Source organism: Schistocerca cancellata, chromosome 2 (genome assembly GCF_023864275.1).
Source record: "Schistocerca cancellata isolate TAMUIC-IGC-003103 chromosome 2, iqSchCanc2.1, whole genome shotgun sequence".
Lineage (NCBI taxonomy): Eukaryota > Metazoa > Arthropoda > Insecta > Orthoptera > Acrididae > Schistocerca > Schistocerca cancellata.
Genome location: NC_064627.1, coordinates 165,236,638 through 165,254,280, shown reverse-complemented (window position 1 = coordinate 165,254,280; position 17,643 = coordinate 165,236,638). Strand labels below are relative to the sequence as shown.

Here is a 17,643-nt window from a genome sequence, read left to right as displayed (position 1 = left end):
ACCGTCATCGAACCCAACGTTCTACCATTCCTAGACCGGCAAGGGAACTTGCTGTTCCAACAGGACAATGCACGTCCGTATGTATCCCGTGCCACCCAACGTGCTCTAGAAGGTGTAAGTCAACTACCCTGGCCAGCAAGATCTCCGGATCTGTCCCCCATTGAGCATGTTTGGGACTGGATGAAGCGTCGTCTCACGCAGTCTGCACGTCCAGCACGAACGCTGGTCCAACTGAGGCGCCAGGTGGAAATGGCATGGCAAGCCGTTCCACAGGACTACATCCAGCATCTCTACGATCGTCTCCATGGGAGAATAGCAGCCTGCATTGCTGCGAAAGGTGGATATACACTGTACTAGTGCCGACATTGTGCATGCTCTGTTGCCTGTGTCTATGTGCCTGTGGTTCTGTCAGTGTGATCATGTGATGTATCTGACCCCAGGAATGTGTCAATAAAGTTTCCCCTTCCTGGGACAATGAATTCACGGTGTTCTTATTTCAATTTCCAGGAGTGTATTTGCAGGCAGGTCCTACCAGTATTGCGTTTTGCCCTTCGGGTTAAACGTGAGTGCTGATGTTTTCATCACTGCACTCGACACCGTGTTAGAGTCTGACCTCTTAGACAAACTCACAGTATATATAGACAACATCTTAATAGCTACACCTACTTAGGATGAACATATAGAACTTTTAGACAGGATGTTACAGAAGTTTTCGGCAGCTGGTGTTACAGCGAACCTTAAGAAATCTAAATTTATAATAAAAGACATCAAATTTCTCGGTCACATACTTTCGCCCGCTGGGATAAAGACTGATCCTGAGAAACTATTAGCGATAAAAAAATTTCCAGCCCCTTGCACAAAGCGACAGCTAAAGGCATTCGTAGGCTTGTGTTCATTTTTCCGCCGGTTCGTTCCGAACCAATTGCTCAATAGCCCTGCATTCTTTGGGTTATTAAAGAAGGACAAGCAGTGGAACTGGACGCAACAGTGCCAAGCTGATTTTGGTAGTATAAAACATGCTTTGGTAAACTCCAATAATTTAGGACATCCTGACATGAGCAAAGATTTTTGTATAGCGGCAGATGCTTCATTTTCGGGATTAGGAGCCTGTCCGTTTCAGCTGGACGAAGGTGGGGGCACAGACAATGTTAAAGTTATTGGTTTTGCTAGCCGCACACTCTCAGAATGTGAACGCAGATATTCTACCACTGAGTTAGAAGCCCTTTCTATTCTGTGGGCATGCAAGAAATTTAATTATTGTCTGTTTGGCAAACATATACGAGTCTACAGTGACCACCAGGCGATAAGCTTTTTACTCACATATAAGATATTACATAATCACCTTGGAGTGGACTTTGTTTTTGCAGTCTTATGATTTTGAAATTATATATGTGAAGGGCAAAGACAACGTAATCGCTGATGCACTGTCACGGTTACCCCAAGGATTACCCGAGTTTAAGGTTATGCTCATAAAAGACACTAAATTTAGAAAATATTTTTTGGATATGTGTAACAACATGGCGAAATTGCAGGAAGAAGATGAGCGGTGGAAGAAAGATTTCAATTAAACAATAACCCTCCTGCACCTGTACGACAGCATTACAAGTTGTATTAAAATGTGTTATTCTATATGAGAAACCTAAGCAGCGATATGTGGTGCGTTTGTGTACCCGAAGCGTGTGAGAAAAGTTTAATTTAGCATATTCATTCCACTTGGGGACACAACGGTGCCCGCAAGTGCTGTAAAAAGTTGAATTTGTACTGCTATTTTCCCAATATGCTTCGACGCACACAACAAATTTTGAAAACTTGGATTGTTTGTGAAAAGGCTAAGTTTGTCAATCTGAACCGCGAGACAGAGTTACAACCTAATTTTACCAAAAAACCCTCTAGAGCTGTTATACATAGATGCTATGGGTCCTTTACACTCTACAAGAGGAGGGGTGAAATAAATAATTGGTGTCTATGATGTATTTTCGAAATATGTGAAACTGTATGCCACAAAAACAACCGCAGCTAAGCCTATTATTAGACGTATGCTAAATGGCTACTTTGCGTCTGTTGGGAAACCGCAGGCGATCTTATCAGATAATGCAACCAATTTTACATGCCATGCTTGCAAACAATTTCTAAAAGAGCAGCAGGTGAAACAAATTTTGATATCCAAATATAGCCCGCAAGAGCCTACCAATAGAATGAGTTTTTCGTGAATTGAACAGGTTCATAAGGACGTATGTAGCCAACAAACAGTCTAAATAGATTGAATACTTAAACGTTTTTGAACAGGTAGTAAATAATCTTCCGATTTACGAAACAACAGTTACACTGTCGGAATTAATATACAATAGGAAAGAAAACAATGAATGGGTTAACCCCAGCCCATCTGTTCCAAGACAACCTGGAGATTTAAATGAAAAGGTAAGACAGGTATTGATCTCTATTACAGAACAAGCTCAACGCCGTAAGAAACATTTTGACAAACGGCTACATGGTGTTACCGGATTTGTGGTTAGAGAAAAAGTATTACTTAAGACCCATGTGAAATCTTCTGTCAGCCAAGAAAAACGCCAAGTGGCAAATAAGATATACTGGTCCGCATATTATTGTACATATTCCGCATGACGGATGCTATTTACTTGCGTAGCCTCACAGTGGTAAAATCAAAGGACTCTATGCTCACAGAGACTTGAGGAAATTCCACCATGTTTAAGTATCACACTTTATATCTATCTATGCACACGAGTGAAATAAGTAAACTATGGCAAAAAGAAGAAATACGATTAGGATAAAGTAGGTATATCTTCCTATGCACCTACGTGAATCAGAGCATTTCACTACTTCTGTTTACATTTGTCAGTGATTGTGGACTCAATACACAAGCAAGCTAGGACATACACGTCAATTGATGACTATCATTGTTAACATAGGATGTACTTCGAAGGTTGCCTGAATAGCTTCTGATCACAGTGGTATTTTAGTTTTAAGCTTATGTAGAAAGGATGCTGGAGCGAACAATTAGCACAGAGTTCTTTTTGGCCACTTGTGTTTAAAGATTATACGGTACAGGTTAAGTTACAGAAAATATTGGACTCCCTAAGGTGTATACGGCCACCCAAGTACATGCCATGTTGCAGAGATTTTTTTTTTTTGACGTGTCCGCAGCACCAGGCTTTATTTAAGAATACATCGAACAAAACGATATTAAATTTTTTGGTCCGATGATGACATGATTTCTGGCTGCTAATGAAAGTTTAGCATGTTATACACCATATGCGCGACAACCTGATCTAAGTAAAGTGCATTCAAAGATAGCGTTTAGGAATTAAAAAAGAAAAAAACTAGTGTCATCTTACTGAAATAAAAACTAATTTTTCAACTTTATACATACGTTTGAGTGCAAGTACACTGCTGGGGTACGATTTGTAAACATGATATGAGGCATACTTAATACAGTCTCTTCTAGAATAAAGTAAAAGAAATATGTACAAGGTAAGTTACAGGAAACTGACGGGCAGAGAAATTGGACAATGCCGAAGAAACCTTAATTCTTTACAGGCGGCGTTCATCGAGATGCTACGAGACTTCAATCGGCGAAGAGAAGCAACTCTTACGTCACTACGACTTACGATCTACGTTACAGAATATTACCAAGATCACTTAGAAGTACACACTTGACACTTAGTAACACCAGAAAGTTTTAATAATTGGTGTTATCTTCGGCACGAGAGTACTAAGAATCTATGCTGACTTTAGAGCAATGTATGCACTGATTTTCCCTTTTGTTTACCATATTTTGTCCAATCCGAGTTGGAAACTTTTAGTGAAGAATTAGAGTAAGACAGAACGTAGGTCACGTTCGATAAATAAATAAATAAATAAATATAAATATATATATATATATATATATATATATATATATATATATATATATATATATATATATATATACTCCTGGAAATTGAAATAAGAACAACGTGAATTCATTGTCCCAGGAAGGGGAAACTTTATTGACACATTCCTGGGGTCAGATACATCACATGATCACACTGACAGAACCACAGGCACATAGACACAGGCAACAGAGCATGCACAATGTCGGCACTAGTACAGTGTATATCCACCTTTCGCAGCAATGCAGGCTGCTATTCTCCCATGGAGACGATCGTAGAGATGCTGGATGTAGTCCTGTGGAACGGCTTGCCATGCCATTTCCACCTGGCGCCTCAGTTGGACCAGTGTTCGTGCTGGACGTGCAGACCGCGTGAGACGACGCTCCATCCAGTCCCAAACATGCTCAATGGGGGACAGATCCGGAGATCTTGCTGGCCAGGGTAGTTGACTTACACCTTCTAGAGCACGTTGGGTGCCACGGGATACATGCGGACGTGCATTGTCCTGTTGGAACAGCAAGTTCCCTTGCCGGTCTAGGAATGGTAGAACGATGGGTTCGATGACGGTTTGGATGTACCGTGCACTATTCAGTGTCCCCTCGAAGATCACCAGTGGTGTACGGCCAGTGTAGGAGATCGCTCCCCACACCATGATGCCGGGTGTTGGCCCTGTGTGCCTCGGTCGTATGCAGTCCTGATTGTGGCGCTCGCCTGCACGGCGCCAAACACGCATACGACCATCATTGGCACCAAGGCAGAAGCGACTCTCATCGCTGAAGACGACACGTCTCCATTCGTCCCTCCATTCACGCCTGTCGCGACACCACTGGAGGCGGGCTCCACGATGTTGGGGCGTGAGCGGAAGACGGCCTAACGGTGTGCGGGACCGTAGCCCAGCTTCATGGAGACGGTTGCGAATGGTCCTCGCCGATACCCCAGGAGCAACAGTGTCCCTAATTTGCTGGGAAGTGGCGGTGCGGTCCCCTACGGCACTGCGTAGGATCCTACGGTCTTGGCGTGCATCCGTGCGTCGCTGCGGTCCGGTCCCAGGTCGACGGGCACGTGCACCTTCCGCCGACCACTGGCGACAACATCGATGTACTGTGGAGACCTCACGCCCCACGTGTTGAGCAATTCGGCGGTACGTCCACCCGGCCTCCCGCATGCCCACTATACGCCCTCGCTCAAAGTCCGTCAACTGCACATACGGTTCACGTCCACGCTGTCGCGGCATGCTACCAGTGTTAAAGACTGCGATGGAGCTCCGTATGCAACGGCAAACTGGCTGACACTGACGGCGGCGGTGCACAAATGCTGCGCAGCTAGCGCCATTCGACGGCCAACACCGCGGTTCCTGGTGTGTCCGCTGTGCCGTGCGTGTGATCGTTGCTTGTACAGCCCTCTCGCAGTGTCCGGAGCAAGTATGGTGGGTCTGAGACACCGGTGTCAATGTGTTCTTTTTTCCATTTCCAGGAGTGTATATATATATATATATATATATATATATATATATATATATATATATATATATATATATATTACAATTGTCAGTGATACAATGATGCACACAAGTAAACATGAACAAACACAGACATAGACACAGAAAGCAGTATAGCGTATAGTGGCCAAGCTTCATTATCATTCTCTTGTTCGTACTGTCTAACATTTTCGTACTGTCTAACATTTTAATTTTTCTATTTATGTATGAATTTTAGTATAGTGATTTATTTATTTATACGTTTTTTTATTTGTTTCTACTTGTTCTTGATGTGTACCATGCGTTGTTACAATCTTGGGTGACGTAAAGATGGAGTTGTTTCCCCCACAGTAAATCGCGGGTACTAAATGAACAGATTTTGCCTATTTGGAGAGAATTTCTATAAGCACTTTTTGTGCATTCAATTTTTGTAATGTTATTTCAATGTGAAAGTGCGTCTATAGCACGATCCTAAGTTAGGGAAGTGCTATTGCTCACGAAAACATGTTCTCTTATGCCCTGTGAGATGTCAGATAGTATCGCGATTACGAACTGTAGCATTAGAGGCTCGTATGTTCTGTGAACACATTCACCTACCAACTATAATGAAATATTTTGAGCAATATGTACCCCCATAAAGTTTTAAAAAAGAATACAGGAGCAAATAACGAACGTGGGCATTAACTACTGAAAACTAGTCAGTGGTCTGATGAGCTAAGATTTTTTTTTTTTTTTTTTTTTTTTTGGACAGGTAGAAAATCAACGGGACGGTGTATAGTTACCGAACGACAGTGAGTTATTCAGTGTCAGTGACGTATGAGATATACGCATAGGAACCAGTGAGAATACTATTATACCACAAGCTTTCTCCTTCGAAATAAAGAAGACTTGGTAAATCGAGAAAGCCTGTTACGGCACGAGTGTTTGTGCAAAGTATATGTCAGTGTGCCGTTGGAAAGCTAAATAATAAAGTGCAGTACTTACCTTCTTGCAGTCACCGTAGCAGATGCCCTGTGGTCCCTTCTCACAGCCAAGGTGTACGACAAGTGGAAGCAGATGCAGTAGTTCAACTACCAGAAATTAATGCGTAAAGCATTTGCTGAACGAAAGAAGCTTTACGCTCTTCGTTTATTAGTTTTAGAATAAGTTAGCTTTCGCTGTTATCCTGTCCTAGTGTTAAGACGTGTTGTGCCATTTCTTACTGAGAAAATTGGGTTAAATAATGAAAGTGATTTTGAAGCAGAGCGATTTCGTATTTTGTGATACCATGGGTCCCAGCTCCTGAAATTCTCGAAAATCATTACTATTATTTTAATTTTATGCACAGAATTTAGATGGACGCGACGATTTTCACGGCGACGCTGCTCAGCAATAGATGTACGTGTATGTGTTAATCTTTTTCCTTTCGTGGCTGCTACCGTCAATTTCAGTATATTTGCCACGACATTCAGAACCTGCAGTCTTCCTTTTCATTTAATTTCGGACTCCACGCATTTACATTCTATGATGAATAAATGCATTTAATTGTAATTCTTTTTACCCAGGCCAATGGGGATGATTGCACTCAAAATGTACGTGCCTGTATGCCGTTCGTATGTTCGCATACATTTGAGTGTGTACAAGCGTAACTATATTTAAGACTCATTTCCTACACAGTATTAACACTTTTTTCCACTCATTCGCGTATGTACGTGCCCTATTATTAGATGTAGTCAGTAGGCCGCATTCTTTAATAACATTATTTGCAATATGCAGTGGCTTAGTTTCCACAAATGATCTTTGCCTGTGTCGCAACAGCGCTTCACACGAAATATTTATTACGCGACTTCCACAATAACTTTTATTTCAAAATTTCAACGACACAATGAATAAAGCTTTTTCTGACAAAAACAGTAGCAAAACATAGTAATATAAGAAGACGAGTTACACACTCCAACATCACATTACAATTAGACGATTTGAGCGCTTTAAGGTGTAAATGTTACTAAGGGATTCGTTACTCAGGTGACATCTGATGCCGGGTCCAAGTCTGAAGTGCCTGAGCTCTCCTGATCGACACATTCTGCTGTTATTGTTTTTCTGTTGACAAAACTATACTCCCTGCCTTCTTTTATAGTTACAGGTCCGCTTCTCATGACATCTATTGGTCATTTTTGCGTTAGGTAAGGGTGTCCGAATGCTTTTGATCCGATACTATATCTCGCCTGTGGTTAGGTGGAATACATAACCGTGAGAAATCAGGAAACAGTTATCTGTAAGGGAAATATCCAGAAATGTTCTTTCCCCATACATTATTCTGGGAAATATGTTTATTTTGTCTAGTAAAACATATAAAGAGAGAAGATGAAAATTGTGATTTAATTTCGTTTCGACCGCGGGGTCACTGTTAACATATCTGTGATAGGGCTAGCAGGAGGTAGGGAATTGGACGAGTCCTATTGACAAACTGTTTCACAGCATTTGCCTTGTGAGTGTCAGGCATCCACACATAACGAAATCGTGACGGACATAAACCCATTTGTACTTCGGCCTCCTTAATATGAGTTTCGTATCTTATTAACTTCTCCCTTCCATAGGCTACATCGCATAAGAGCATCGAGTCGTTCTTTTCTCAAGACTGTGAATCCATATACACAACATCGTTCGCGTTTTTTACAGCTTACGGAATGCGTGATGAAACCAGGATCTCCATTGGTATACGCCATCTAGATCTCTATTTCTTATTAATGATAGCTACTTTAGATGTGAATAGCAATTCAAATTCGGTTCTAAGTTGTGAAAGGGGAGAATGAGCTGGAAGTACACAAAAGTTACGGGAGTGAAACAATATAAGTAATACAACCTACAGGGTGTTTCACAAGTTATCTTACACACTTCAAGAGCTTGTAGAGGGGACTTACGAGATCTCGTTTTACATAGGAATCCACGTCTGGAAACGGTTGACTCCCATGTTAGAAGGAAAACAAGAACTACTCAGTCGCACGTCATCAGAGTTCTAAATGCTTTGATGTGGCACCACCACAAATTCCTCTCATGTCCGAACCTTTCCATCTCAGAGTAGCATCTGCAACCTACATGCAGAGTTGTTTTCTAGGTGTATGCCAGTCTCTGTCCTCCTCTACAGGTCTCACTCTCTACAGCTCACTATAGTACTATTTATTCCTATTAACACAACCTGTAATTCTTTTTCACTTTCACTGAAGACAGTAATGGTATCAGCGGATCTTATCATTGTCATCCACTCACCTTGAGTTTTAACCCGGCTCTTGAACCTACCTTTTATTCCCGTCATTGCTTCTTCGTTGTACAGATCGAAAAATAGGAGTGAAAGACAACATCCTGTCTTACACCCATTTTACAGTGATCCGTGTACTTCTTTCTTAGTCTTTCAGTTTTATTATTACCTCATAGTTTTTGTACGTACTGTATATTACCCGTCTTTTCCAATATTTCACCCGTATTCTTCTCAGGATTTCGAACATTTTGTACCATGTTACAATGTTGAACGCTTTTCTCAGGTCAACAGATCCTGTGAACGTTTCTTGATTTTTCTTCAGCCTTGCTGCCATTATCAACTTCAACATCAGAACTGCCTCTGAGGTGTCTTTGCCTTTCCTACACCCAGACCGATCGTCATCTACCAAATGCTCATTTACTTTTCTATTATTTTGTATATTATTCCTGTCAGCAGCTTTGATGCATGAGCTGTGCGACAATTCTCCCACTTGCAGACTCTTGCTTAACAGTGATATTCCGACTGCATTCTTAATGTTACCGTCTTTGCTTTTAATTTCCCCGAAGATCATTTCGGCCTCTCTGTTTGCTGAGTCAGTTCTTATGACCTATGCACTGATTTTTCCTGGTTAGTTTCTTAAACGTCAGCTTACTCTTCAACATTACTAAATTCTGATCTGGATCTTTATCTACTCCTTGGAACAACTTACAGTCCGATATTTGTTTTCGAAATCTTCGAATAACTATGCTTTGGCTGGAGTCTTCCTATATATACCACTCCTGTCATTTTCCGCTGCAGTTGATATTACCCTATACTCGTCTGACCAGAAATCCTTGTCTTCTCTCCACATCACTTCACTGAACACCATTGTGTCTAGACTGAACCTTAGAATTTCCCTTTTCAGATTTTCTAGCTTTCCTATCATGTTCAGACTTCTGACATTCCACACCCCGACCTTTAGAACCTTTCATCGATCATTAAATCTATTTCTCATGGTCACCTCCCCCCTTGGCAGTCCTCTCCAGGAGATCTGGATTGGGGACTGTTCCAGAATCTTTTGCCTATGGAGACTATGACTCTTGTTCAGTTACAGGTCTCATGTACTATCGATACACATTATGTGTCTTTAATGAAGTGGTTTCCCTTGCCTTCTACATCTTCATGCCGCTAATCATTGCTGATTCTTCCATCTTTTAGGGGCAGTCTCCTACACCATGGGACAAGAGAGTGCATTGGATCTCTTTTCTCCCCTCCGCCCTCTTTGACAACGACGTTGGCAGAATGAGGGTGACTTCTTATGCTAGAAGTCTTCGGCTGCCACTGCTGATGACTTTAAATCAAAATTTAAGCAGTGATGAGGTTCGCACCTGGAACCCAGGACGTTTTGATCACTAGTTAAAGCTCTATACTTTCTTCATCTCACAGTTTTGTTTATTACAGATGGCAGCTAGTCCTCCTTCTTTTCCTGATTTTAAAGGTACGTACACGGAGGAAGGATCTATTTGCCACCGCCACTTTGACAATAAAAGAAAAAGTAACATATCTGCCATTACGGACATGTACTCCTAACTACGCCTCTCCCAATAGCTCTACCTAAACTTAACAACGGTGGCAAGGAAAGGGGCGATAGGGTGTCATATACTTGTAAGAGAGCAGAACGTATTTTTTTCTTCTACTGATCATATTGCTTTTTTTTGTTTGTTAACATTTGTAACAGAGGTTATTTTTTTTTCATTTTAAGTATCATGTTTCTTTTTTTCAGTGGGAAATCCATAACCGCCTTCTCGAAAATGAAGGAGGATCATAGTATCAAACATCGAAAAATTGGGCATCTGACGAGATCAACTGCTTTTTGCTGGGTCATTCCAGATAGGTGGCTGGTCGTAGGAAGCACTCCAGAGGAAGAAGGAAAAGTACTGCCTGTGCAGTGTCTTGTGTCCGCATAAGTCCAAAAGTAGAAAACACATTTCTTGCCAATTGTAAAATAATACTGTACTGCAAGGGCACGGAACCAATTCACACAGTGAATATTCGTCTGCCGGTATTACACGTAATCCTGGAACAAAGGTGTCATGTGTGGTGTAAATTGTGCAACAGAAAAACGTTTGAGGAAAGCCAGAATTCGCTGGACCAACTGCCAGACATCTACTGCTGGTGATTTCCACCCCGCAAAGCGCAGAACCGGCGAGGTGAACTTGGTGGAGACAAGAACGATTGTTTGCCGTAGACGGGGACATCTCACACTGAGCGTGCATTAGTGTCAAGACTAGGAACGTTCACAGCCCGCCATATATATGGCACCACCTATATTTCTGGTGCTTCTATTATATCACATTTGGGGTACAGCCCTAGACCACGGGTGCACCTGCAACTTGTATATGGAAAATCAGACGGGAAAGGTGAAGATTCGCAGGATATGTCATGAGGATGAATGTCGACGGAATGACCGAAAGAGTATGGAAAAAAATGGGTTTGACAAGGGGAGAGCCAAGTAGCAATTTGGTTGTTAAGCTCAGGAAGTACTGGTCAAGACTGAGAAGTTCAAAAACTGAGAAGGCAAATACACATATATTTTGCAATGCACCAGAGATCAATGGCAGAGAAGGGCAGGAAACGACAAAGAGTCACCAATGTAACCGACAAAATGATACGGAAGATCTCGAAAGAAGGACGGAAGGTAAGGATGAAGAGGTTTTGGGGCAGAAGTAGAAAAAGCAGTTCACGAGGGCCGAACCGAGAGGAAAACAAGAACTTTTCTCACGCACTAATGCGCGAAGAGAGATTCGTATTGCCATTTGCTGTGCACCACGAAATAAATTTCCAGGAGTCATAGTTGTGGAATACAGATTAGAAGCAAATAATGATTCGAAGTAAACGTCACGACAACGAATGTGTTACGGCCTCAGCACAAGCTTGGAACGGATCAACTTGGGGTAGAAATTGTGAAGTGTCCTTACCACAGGAAGCACATCAGCATTCATCATTATGGCAACAATGGAGGACATATGTCTGTATGACGGGGCATGGTTTTTAACCACACTCTTTCCGAAGGAGGTTCCAGTCCTGAACCATTGCAGAACCTTACTTTATTTAAGACTTTCAGGATGCCTACCCTACAAATTGCACGGATGATTTACTTCAAATATATGCTTGTACCAGGCAGCTACAGCTATATGATTGATACCACGGTACTGAAGCATACACATACTTCATGAAATCACATTTGTAAGATATTGTTGTATGTCACTTCCGCTATCACATTACTATTTTCTTTTTCGACAAAGATTCGTGAAGTCTCCGCTACCAGCTACGTCATGATTTGTTGGTTCATTATTTCTTTGAGGCAGACATCTAGGAATAATTGGGTGTCGATGAAAAACTGAGCGACAATAAGATATTCAGTTAGTCGCAGCAGTGCTCTGTGACCTTGTGATTATACCAGATCCTCCACTGTCGCATTTGGACGGCAGTCTCTGCTCAGTCCCTTTGTTAAAGAGTCACGGAATCACGAGTACTCCACATCACGCAGTGGCGAGCCTTATAAAAGCTCTGCAGCACTGGCTCACCTCAGCACTTCCATCACCATGAGGGCAACAGTGGCAGCTCTTCTCCTGTGTCTTGTGGTGAGTAGTAAGGACTGAGACTTTATCTACATTTGAGCTCTACGTACCTTTACTGGTACTTATTTTCACATCCACTTACAAACACTGAATGCTTCAAAATGTACCACAATTTTCTACCTGTAGCAAGCCATTCTCGAATCTAAGGGTTGGATAGAGTTTGAAACTTTGTCGGTTCTTTAAGCGACTTCATATTAGTTCCATGCGTACAAATAAAGACAGTTGTGATATTGTACCAAGTTCATCAACTTCGTGAGAATCGTTTATAAACTATACATGCGTAATATCAGTAAATAATCTGCTTCCTCCTTCTTACTGGATCAATATTTGCGTGGGTAACAGCGGAAATCCGTGTCCGAGCATCCACACGTTATTACTGGCGGATTTCAAAAATCGTAAAACATCAGTCCAAAAAGTTTCGAGATTATATTAGTACAAAGTACAGGAAAATTAAGATGGTGGTTTTAATGCTTAAGGTATCCAACGTACACCTTCCTCCTCCCACACTTGATTACAAGGCACAGAACATCCACACACCCATGAGTAACTGTCAGCGAGATCTATCTTTGACATGTTGTTCAACTGTTGTGTCCCATTGGTTTGAAAGTCGCTTATATCGTCAAAGCGTTAACATTTCACGTAAATTTCTGCACTTTGTCATTCTACAGTGGCCTCGATTTCATAACACGAAATCTCATCAGCAATGATGATTTGTCCGTGAAAAGAACTTTCCACGTGTTTGGTTTCAAGCTAGTCACGGCAGGTGACCAGGCATCGTCGCTTTCGTTCAGGAGTCAAGACGTATGGGACAAACCTTGTACACACTTTCCTTCTCTTCAGGACATTCTCAAGAATGCCTTAAACTCTAAGAGCTGTTGCTCCATCGCGATTTCTGACACAACAGTGATTACACCGTATGGTCGCACGTCGACTATGTACTTGACACAGCCTACTTACCTGCTTGAACTGACTCGTCGAATGTATATCTGTGTTTTTTAGTTGTTCGGGTTGCCACTGTAGTTACTGGGCTGATTCGCTTATACGCCAGAAATAAAATCAATCTCGGAATTTTCTGGATGGTCTGTGAATGTAGAAAAATGCCATCAGACTTTCTTCCTCGTGTCTAGTATTTCTAATGCTTCTAATGATCTTGCATCTGCATATCTACATCGTTTATGAAAGATTACAGGATATTTGTTATCACCTGTTTGCAGCATACGTTTGTCGCCGTTTGTCACTTCATCAGAGAGGTTGAAATTTCTCTAGTTCTGCAAGTACAACATCAGTAATCCCTCTACAAGAGCCTATTTTCAAGTGATATTATTGGGTCAATCCTTATTCTTCACTCATGTTGTGGTAATAATCAAAGTACTACAACTCTGACGATACACAGCTAAATATGAGAATTCAACAAACATAGTGATTAATCACGAATATAAAACTTGGAATAATCATGAATCATAACCCGAAAACATTGCTATCGAGTAATTGAACAACGTAGCACATGTTACGCAAGAGCATTATTTAGTATACTAGAAGCTCATTACCAGGAGTAGTTCGCTTGCTTATTTATTTCATTCTGATGGTAGACAGCGAGGGAAATCAAATCTTATATACTGACGGGGAAAACCGCAACACCAAAAAATAAATAATGACGAGTAATGAAATTTTAGGAATAGATTTGCCGAGGTAACATATTTAAATCATTAACATTGCAATATCACACGTTATCATAAATGCGAGATAAGGTATTGGAAATATCAAATGTTGGTACATCAGTAACCGATGTAACGGTCACATTATTGAATGCAAGCACGCAAACAGGAATGCATGTGTTGTACAAATGACGGATGTCAGTTTCTGGGATGCGGTTGCACGCCTGTTGCACTTGGTCGGTCAATACAAGGACGGTTAATGCTGTTTGTGAAAGACGCTAGAGTTGTCAACCGATGATGTCCCAAGGCACATGTGGACAGTGTAGAGCGTAGGTGGTTACAACAGCAATATGTGGACCAGCGTTATCCTTTTGGTAAAAGCTGTTTATGGATGGGAGCACTGTAGGTCGAATCACCAAACTGATGTGCATACTTCCAGTCAGGGTGCGTGGGGCGACCACGAGACTGCTGGTGCTGCCATTCAGAGTGGCATTCCACACCAGACCATAAATCCAGTAGTAGGTCCCGTGTGTCTACCACGCCACTTGGTAGGTTGCTGACACTCGGATGGTCTCCAAAACACAGCCATCACTGGCACTGAGGCGGAACCAGCTTTCATCAGAGATCACAACAAACTTTTGCTTGCCCCCAGCGGGCTCTCGCTTTACAACACTGACGTCACAAATGGCGGTGTTTAGGGTCAGTCGAGTGGACGCTACAGTGCATCTACAGTAGACCCGTCCTTGAATTAACCAATTTGTAACAGTTCCTTTTATCATTGTGGTGGCAACTTCTGCTCAGATTGCTGCTGCAGATACAGTACGATGTGCCTGAGCTAGACACCGAGCACGATGGTCTTCCCTCGAGGTAATACCACACGGCTCTTTGGAACCCAATATTCTTGATACTGTATATTCTCGCGACCATCCCTGCCAGAAATCATGTGCAGTGCGAACATTACTGCCAGTTCTTTCTGCAATGTCACGTAAGCAACATCCAGCTTCTCGAAGCCCTTTTATACGGCCTTGTTCACACTCAGTGTCGTGTTTCTGGCGAAACACAAATAATGGCATGGTACTAACTCAAATTGACATCAATGCATACATTTCTTTATGATTACTTGAAGTAATCATCAATAATCGTTGAACATGTTCTTTCATTCAGTTTCTGTAATAAAACAGTAAGATTTATTTCTAATTTGTGCCAGTGTAAAATGATGCATCTGATGATACAGTCCTAATAGTCACAAGTCATCATTTGTGCGATTCATTGTCTTTGTTTCAAAACTGCATTAGCAGAATCTTAATCTCCATTCAGAAGGAATACCACTTAATTTCCATCTACATATATGATGTACTTTACAATATGACATTCTACTACAGGTATCAGCATGCCGCAGCCAAGAGACTCCACCTGGCCCTCCTGGACCAACTGATGGGCCACAACCAACTGGTCCACCAGGACCACCAACCGGAGGTCCTGATCCAACTGGTCAACCAACCGGAGGTCCTGAACCAACTGGACCACCAGGTCCACCAACTGGAGGACCTGAACCAACTGGAGAGCCCCAACCAACTGGAGGGCCACAACCAACTGGTGAACCTCAGCCTACTGAAGGTCCTCAACCTACTGGACCACCAGGGCCTCCTGGCCTTTTTTAGCCTGGTGTTTTCTAGTGATACAAGATTATCCCACCTGGAAACGTTAAAGGATTTCAGCTTTTACTTTTATAGTTGACATTAACTGTGTTAATTGATGGAAGTGTTCTTATGTGTCATAAAAATCAATTCTGATTAAACCAGCAATGAAAAAGCTCCATTAACGTTTTATTTACTGTGTTCTGCAAAAGCAACCAGTTCTCCAAAAATATGCTACCAATATGTAAAAATTATTACAGGAGTTACTATCGGTTCATACCTCATGAAATTCTTTACCACATGATTTGCAGTTCCAGAAGATCCTGTACGTTGCCGAAGGGGTCCGTGTTACCGACTACCTGCACTTCATGAATTGATATGAGCAAATATATCTTCAGGAAACACTCTTGCCATCTATAAAAAGCCCTGTTCACAGTGTACAGACATATAACCTTTGAACAATATTCAGGCTTTGATGTTCTGTAATACAACTTGTGACCGGAGATGATTTCCTTGAAATCTATTTTCTCCTCCTTCAGTTACATATTTTTTCCTCTTTTTATGTATGAGAATTGGTACACATATATAATTAGTTCGATAGTGTGAGTCTTAAATTTCATGGGTCTTCTTTTATTTAACTAATATGTTGCCTTCTAATAAAAATATTTATCTGGGATCTTCAAATATCCTAGCATATCTCCCAGAACGAATAGTACCGCATCTCAAACCTAGCATATCTCCCAGAACGGATATTAACCGCAACTCAGTGTAACATCAGCAGTAGCAATGACAGAATGGATGGGGACGAACCTCTTTTAGACTGCTCTTTACGTGGTGCAACCATTTACAAGGAACATGTCGCTAACGAGAAATTAAGCTCTATTTATCAAGATATAAATAGTAATCAATATGACTAGATGGCTGTCCTCAGTATTGTTTTAGGGTACCATCACCAATAAAATAGAAGTCACTAAAATTAATCATACCGATTAGACCAAACCGTTCAGTTTGAACCAGAATGGCTATGTGGATGCTACAACATTAAATGTAAAAGATTAAATTGGAAAGAAAATGGACTGCGAGTCATTAAGGAAATAACGAGCAGATGCATTTTCTTTACAGTTGAAATATTGTTGAAGGCTCTCTATGCAATATGCTGCTCTGAGTAATACACAGCCATCCATTTCAGATTGGGTAAACTGAAATATTTTTGAAAGTCTAAAGAAGAACTGTGATTGCTGATTAAACTTCAGTAAGAAATTCTTCAATCATGACGTTGGAAATTATTCGAGGTTGGTTTTTCCAAAAATTTCAGAACTAGCATTTCGTGATGTATATGAGAATATACTACTGCCCATTTATATGTAGAGGCAAGATATTAGCACTACATAAACTTGACACGTGTCCACATATTTAAAGACTCATTTTTTATCGCATAGCACACATTAATGTGACATGGAAGGGACCATGCTTAAGCATAACCAATAAATTATCATACTGCACTCTTTCAGGAGACCCAAACCCTGCTATACGAGCCATGTCAAATTAATGGACATTTTATATTGTGCTGCATGGCCTGTAATGATAATGTTGTATAGGGAGATGATGAGTTTGTTTGAGGCATGTTCTCAAAAGAAATTCAATGCAATGGTAATTATTCTTCAGATAATCCTTTTTAATGTCCAAGGCAGTACAAATACCAGAAATTGTATGTCATTATCGCTAGTAAATAACTTGAGAGTGTACCTTATATAGCGAAACAGAATACTTGTGGGAAATGATGTTTGAATTTTTAACAGCAGTTCATGAATGCTTTGCCTGTCTTGCTCGTGACAGTATTTCTTTTTCCTCGCATCACTTCTCTTTCTTTCATTGTTTATGAATGACATTTTACTGAATACGTGATTTCGAGAGAACATGACACCTAATAATATTCGCTTTGGTGCATATGACACTAGAATGGTATACTCCAAGGCGTATAATGCGCTCTGCCTACAAACCTTGAACCATTATATGGATTATGTTTAAATGGATTAGACACTTGGTTCGAATACAATAGGTACCAACGACCAAAGCATGTATATGCGCTTAATTAATCCTACTATATGTTGTCATGGGCATTGTAAAGT

The 17,643-nt window shown here is 41.2% G+C and overlaps 2 protein-coding genes and 1 long non-coding RNA gene across 10 annotated transcripts in view; 2 read left to right on the top strand and 1 right to left on the bottom strand.

Annotated features, from left to right (window-relative positions):
- LOC126161461 (proline-rich protein 2-like) overlaps positions 1 to 17,643 on the top strand; it is a 403,478-nt gene that overhangs the window by 48,182 nt on the left and 337,653 nt on the right. The window lies entirely within an intron of this gene.
- LOC126161465 (proline-rich protein HaeIII subfamily 1-like) overlaps positions 12,082 to 17,643 on the top strand; it is an 18,925-nt gene continuing 13,363 nt past the window's right edge. Inside the window, exons 1-2 of one of the 2 annotated variants that reach the window (XM_049917313.1) lie at positions 12,082 to 12,225; positions 15,260 to 15,407. In XM_049917313.1, the coding sequence (XP_049773270.1) occupies positions 12,187 to 12,225; positions 15,260 to 15,407 (187 nt within the window). In that variant the 5' untranslated portion in view covers positions 12,082 to 12,186. The remainder of the gene's footprint in view (positions 12,226 to 15,259; positions 15,408 to 17,643) is intronic. The other variant, XM_049917312.1, reaches the window with a different exon arrangement.
- LOC126161469 (uncharacterized) overlaps positions 15,544 to 17,643 on the bottom strand; it is a 26,644-nt gene continuing 24,544 nt past the window's right edge. For both annotated transcript variants that reach the window (XR_007534916.1, XR_007534915.1), the window contains exon 2: positions 15,544 to 15,966. This is a non-coding gene — a long non-coding RNA (uncharacterized LOC126161469). The remainder of the gene's footprint in view (positions 15,967 to 17,643) is intronic.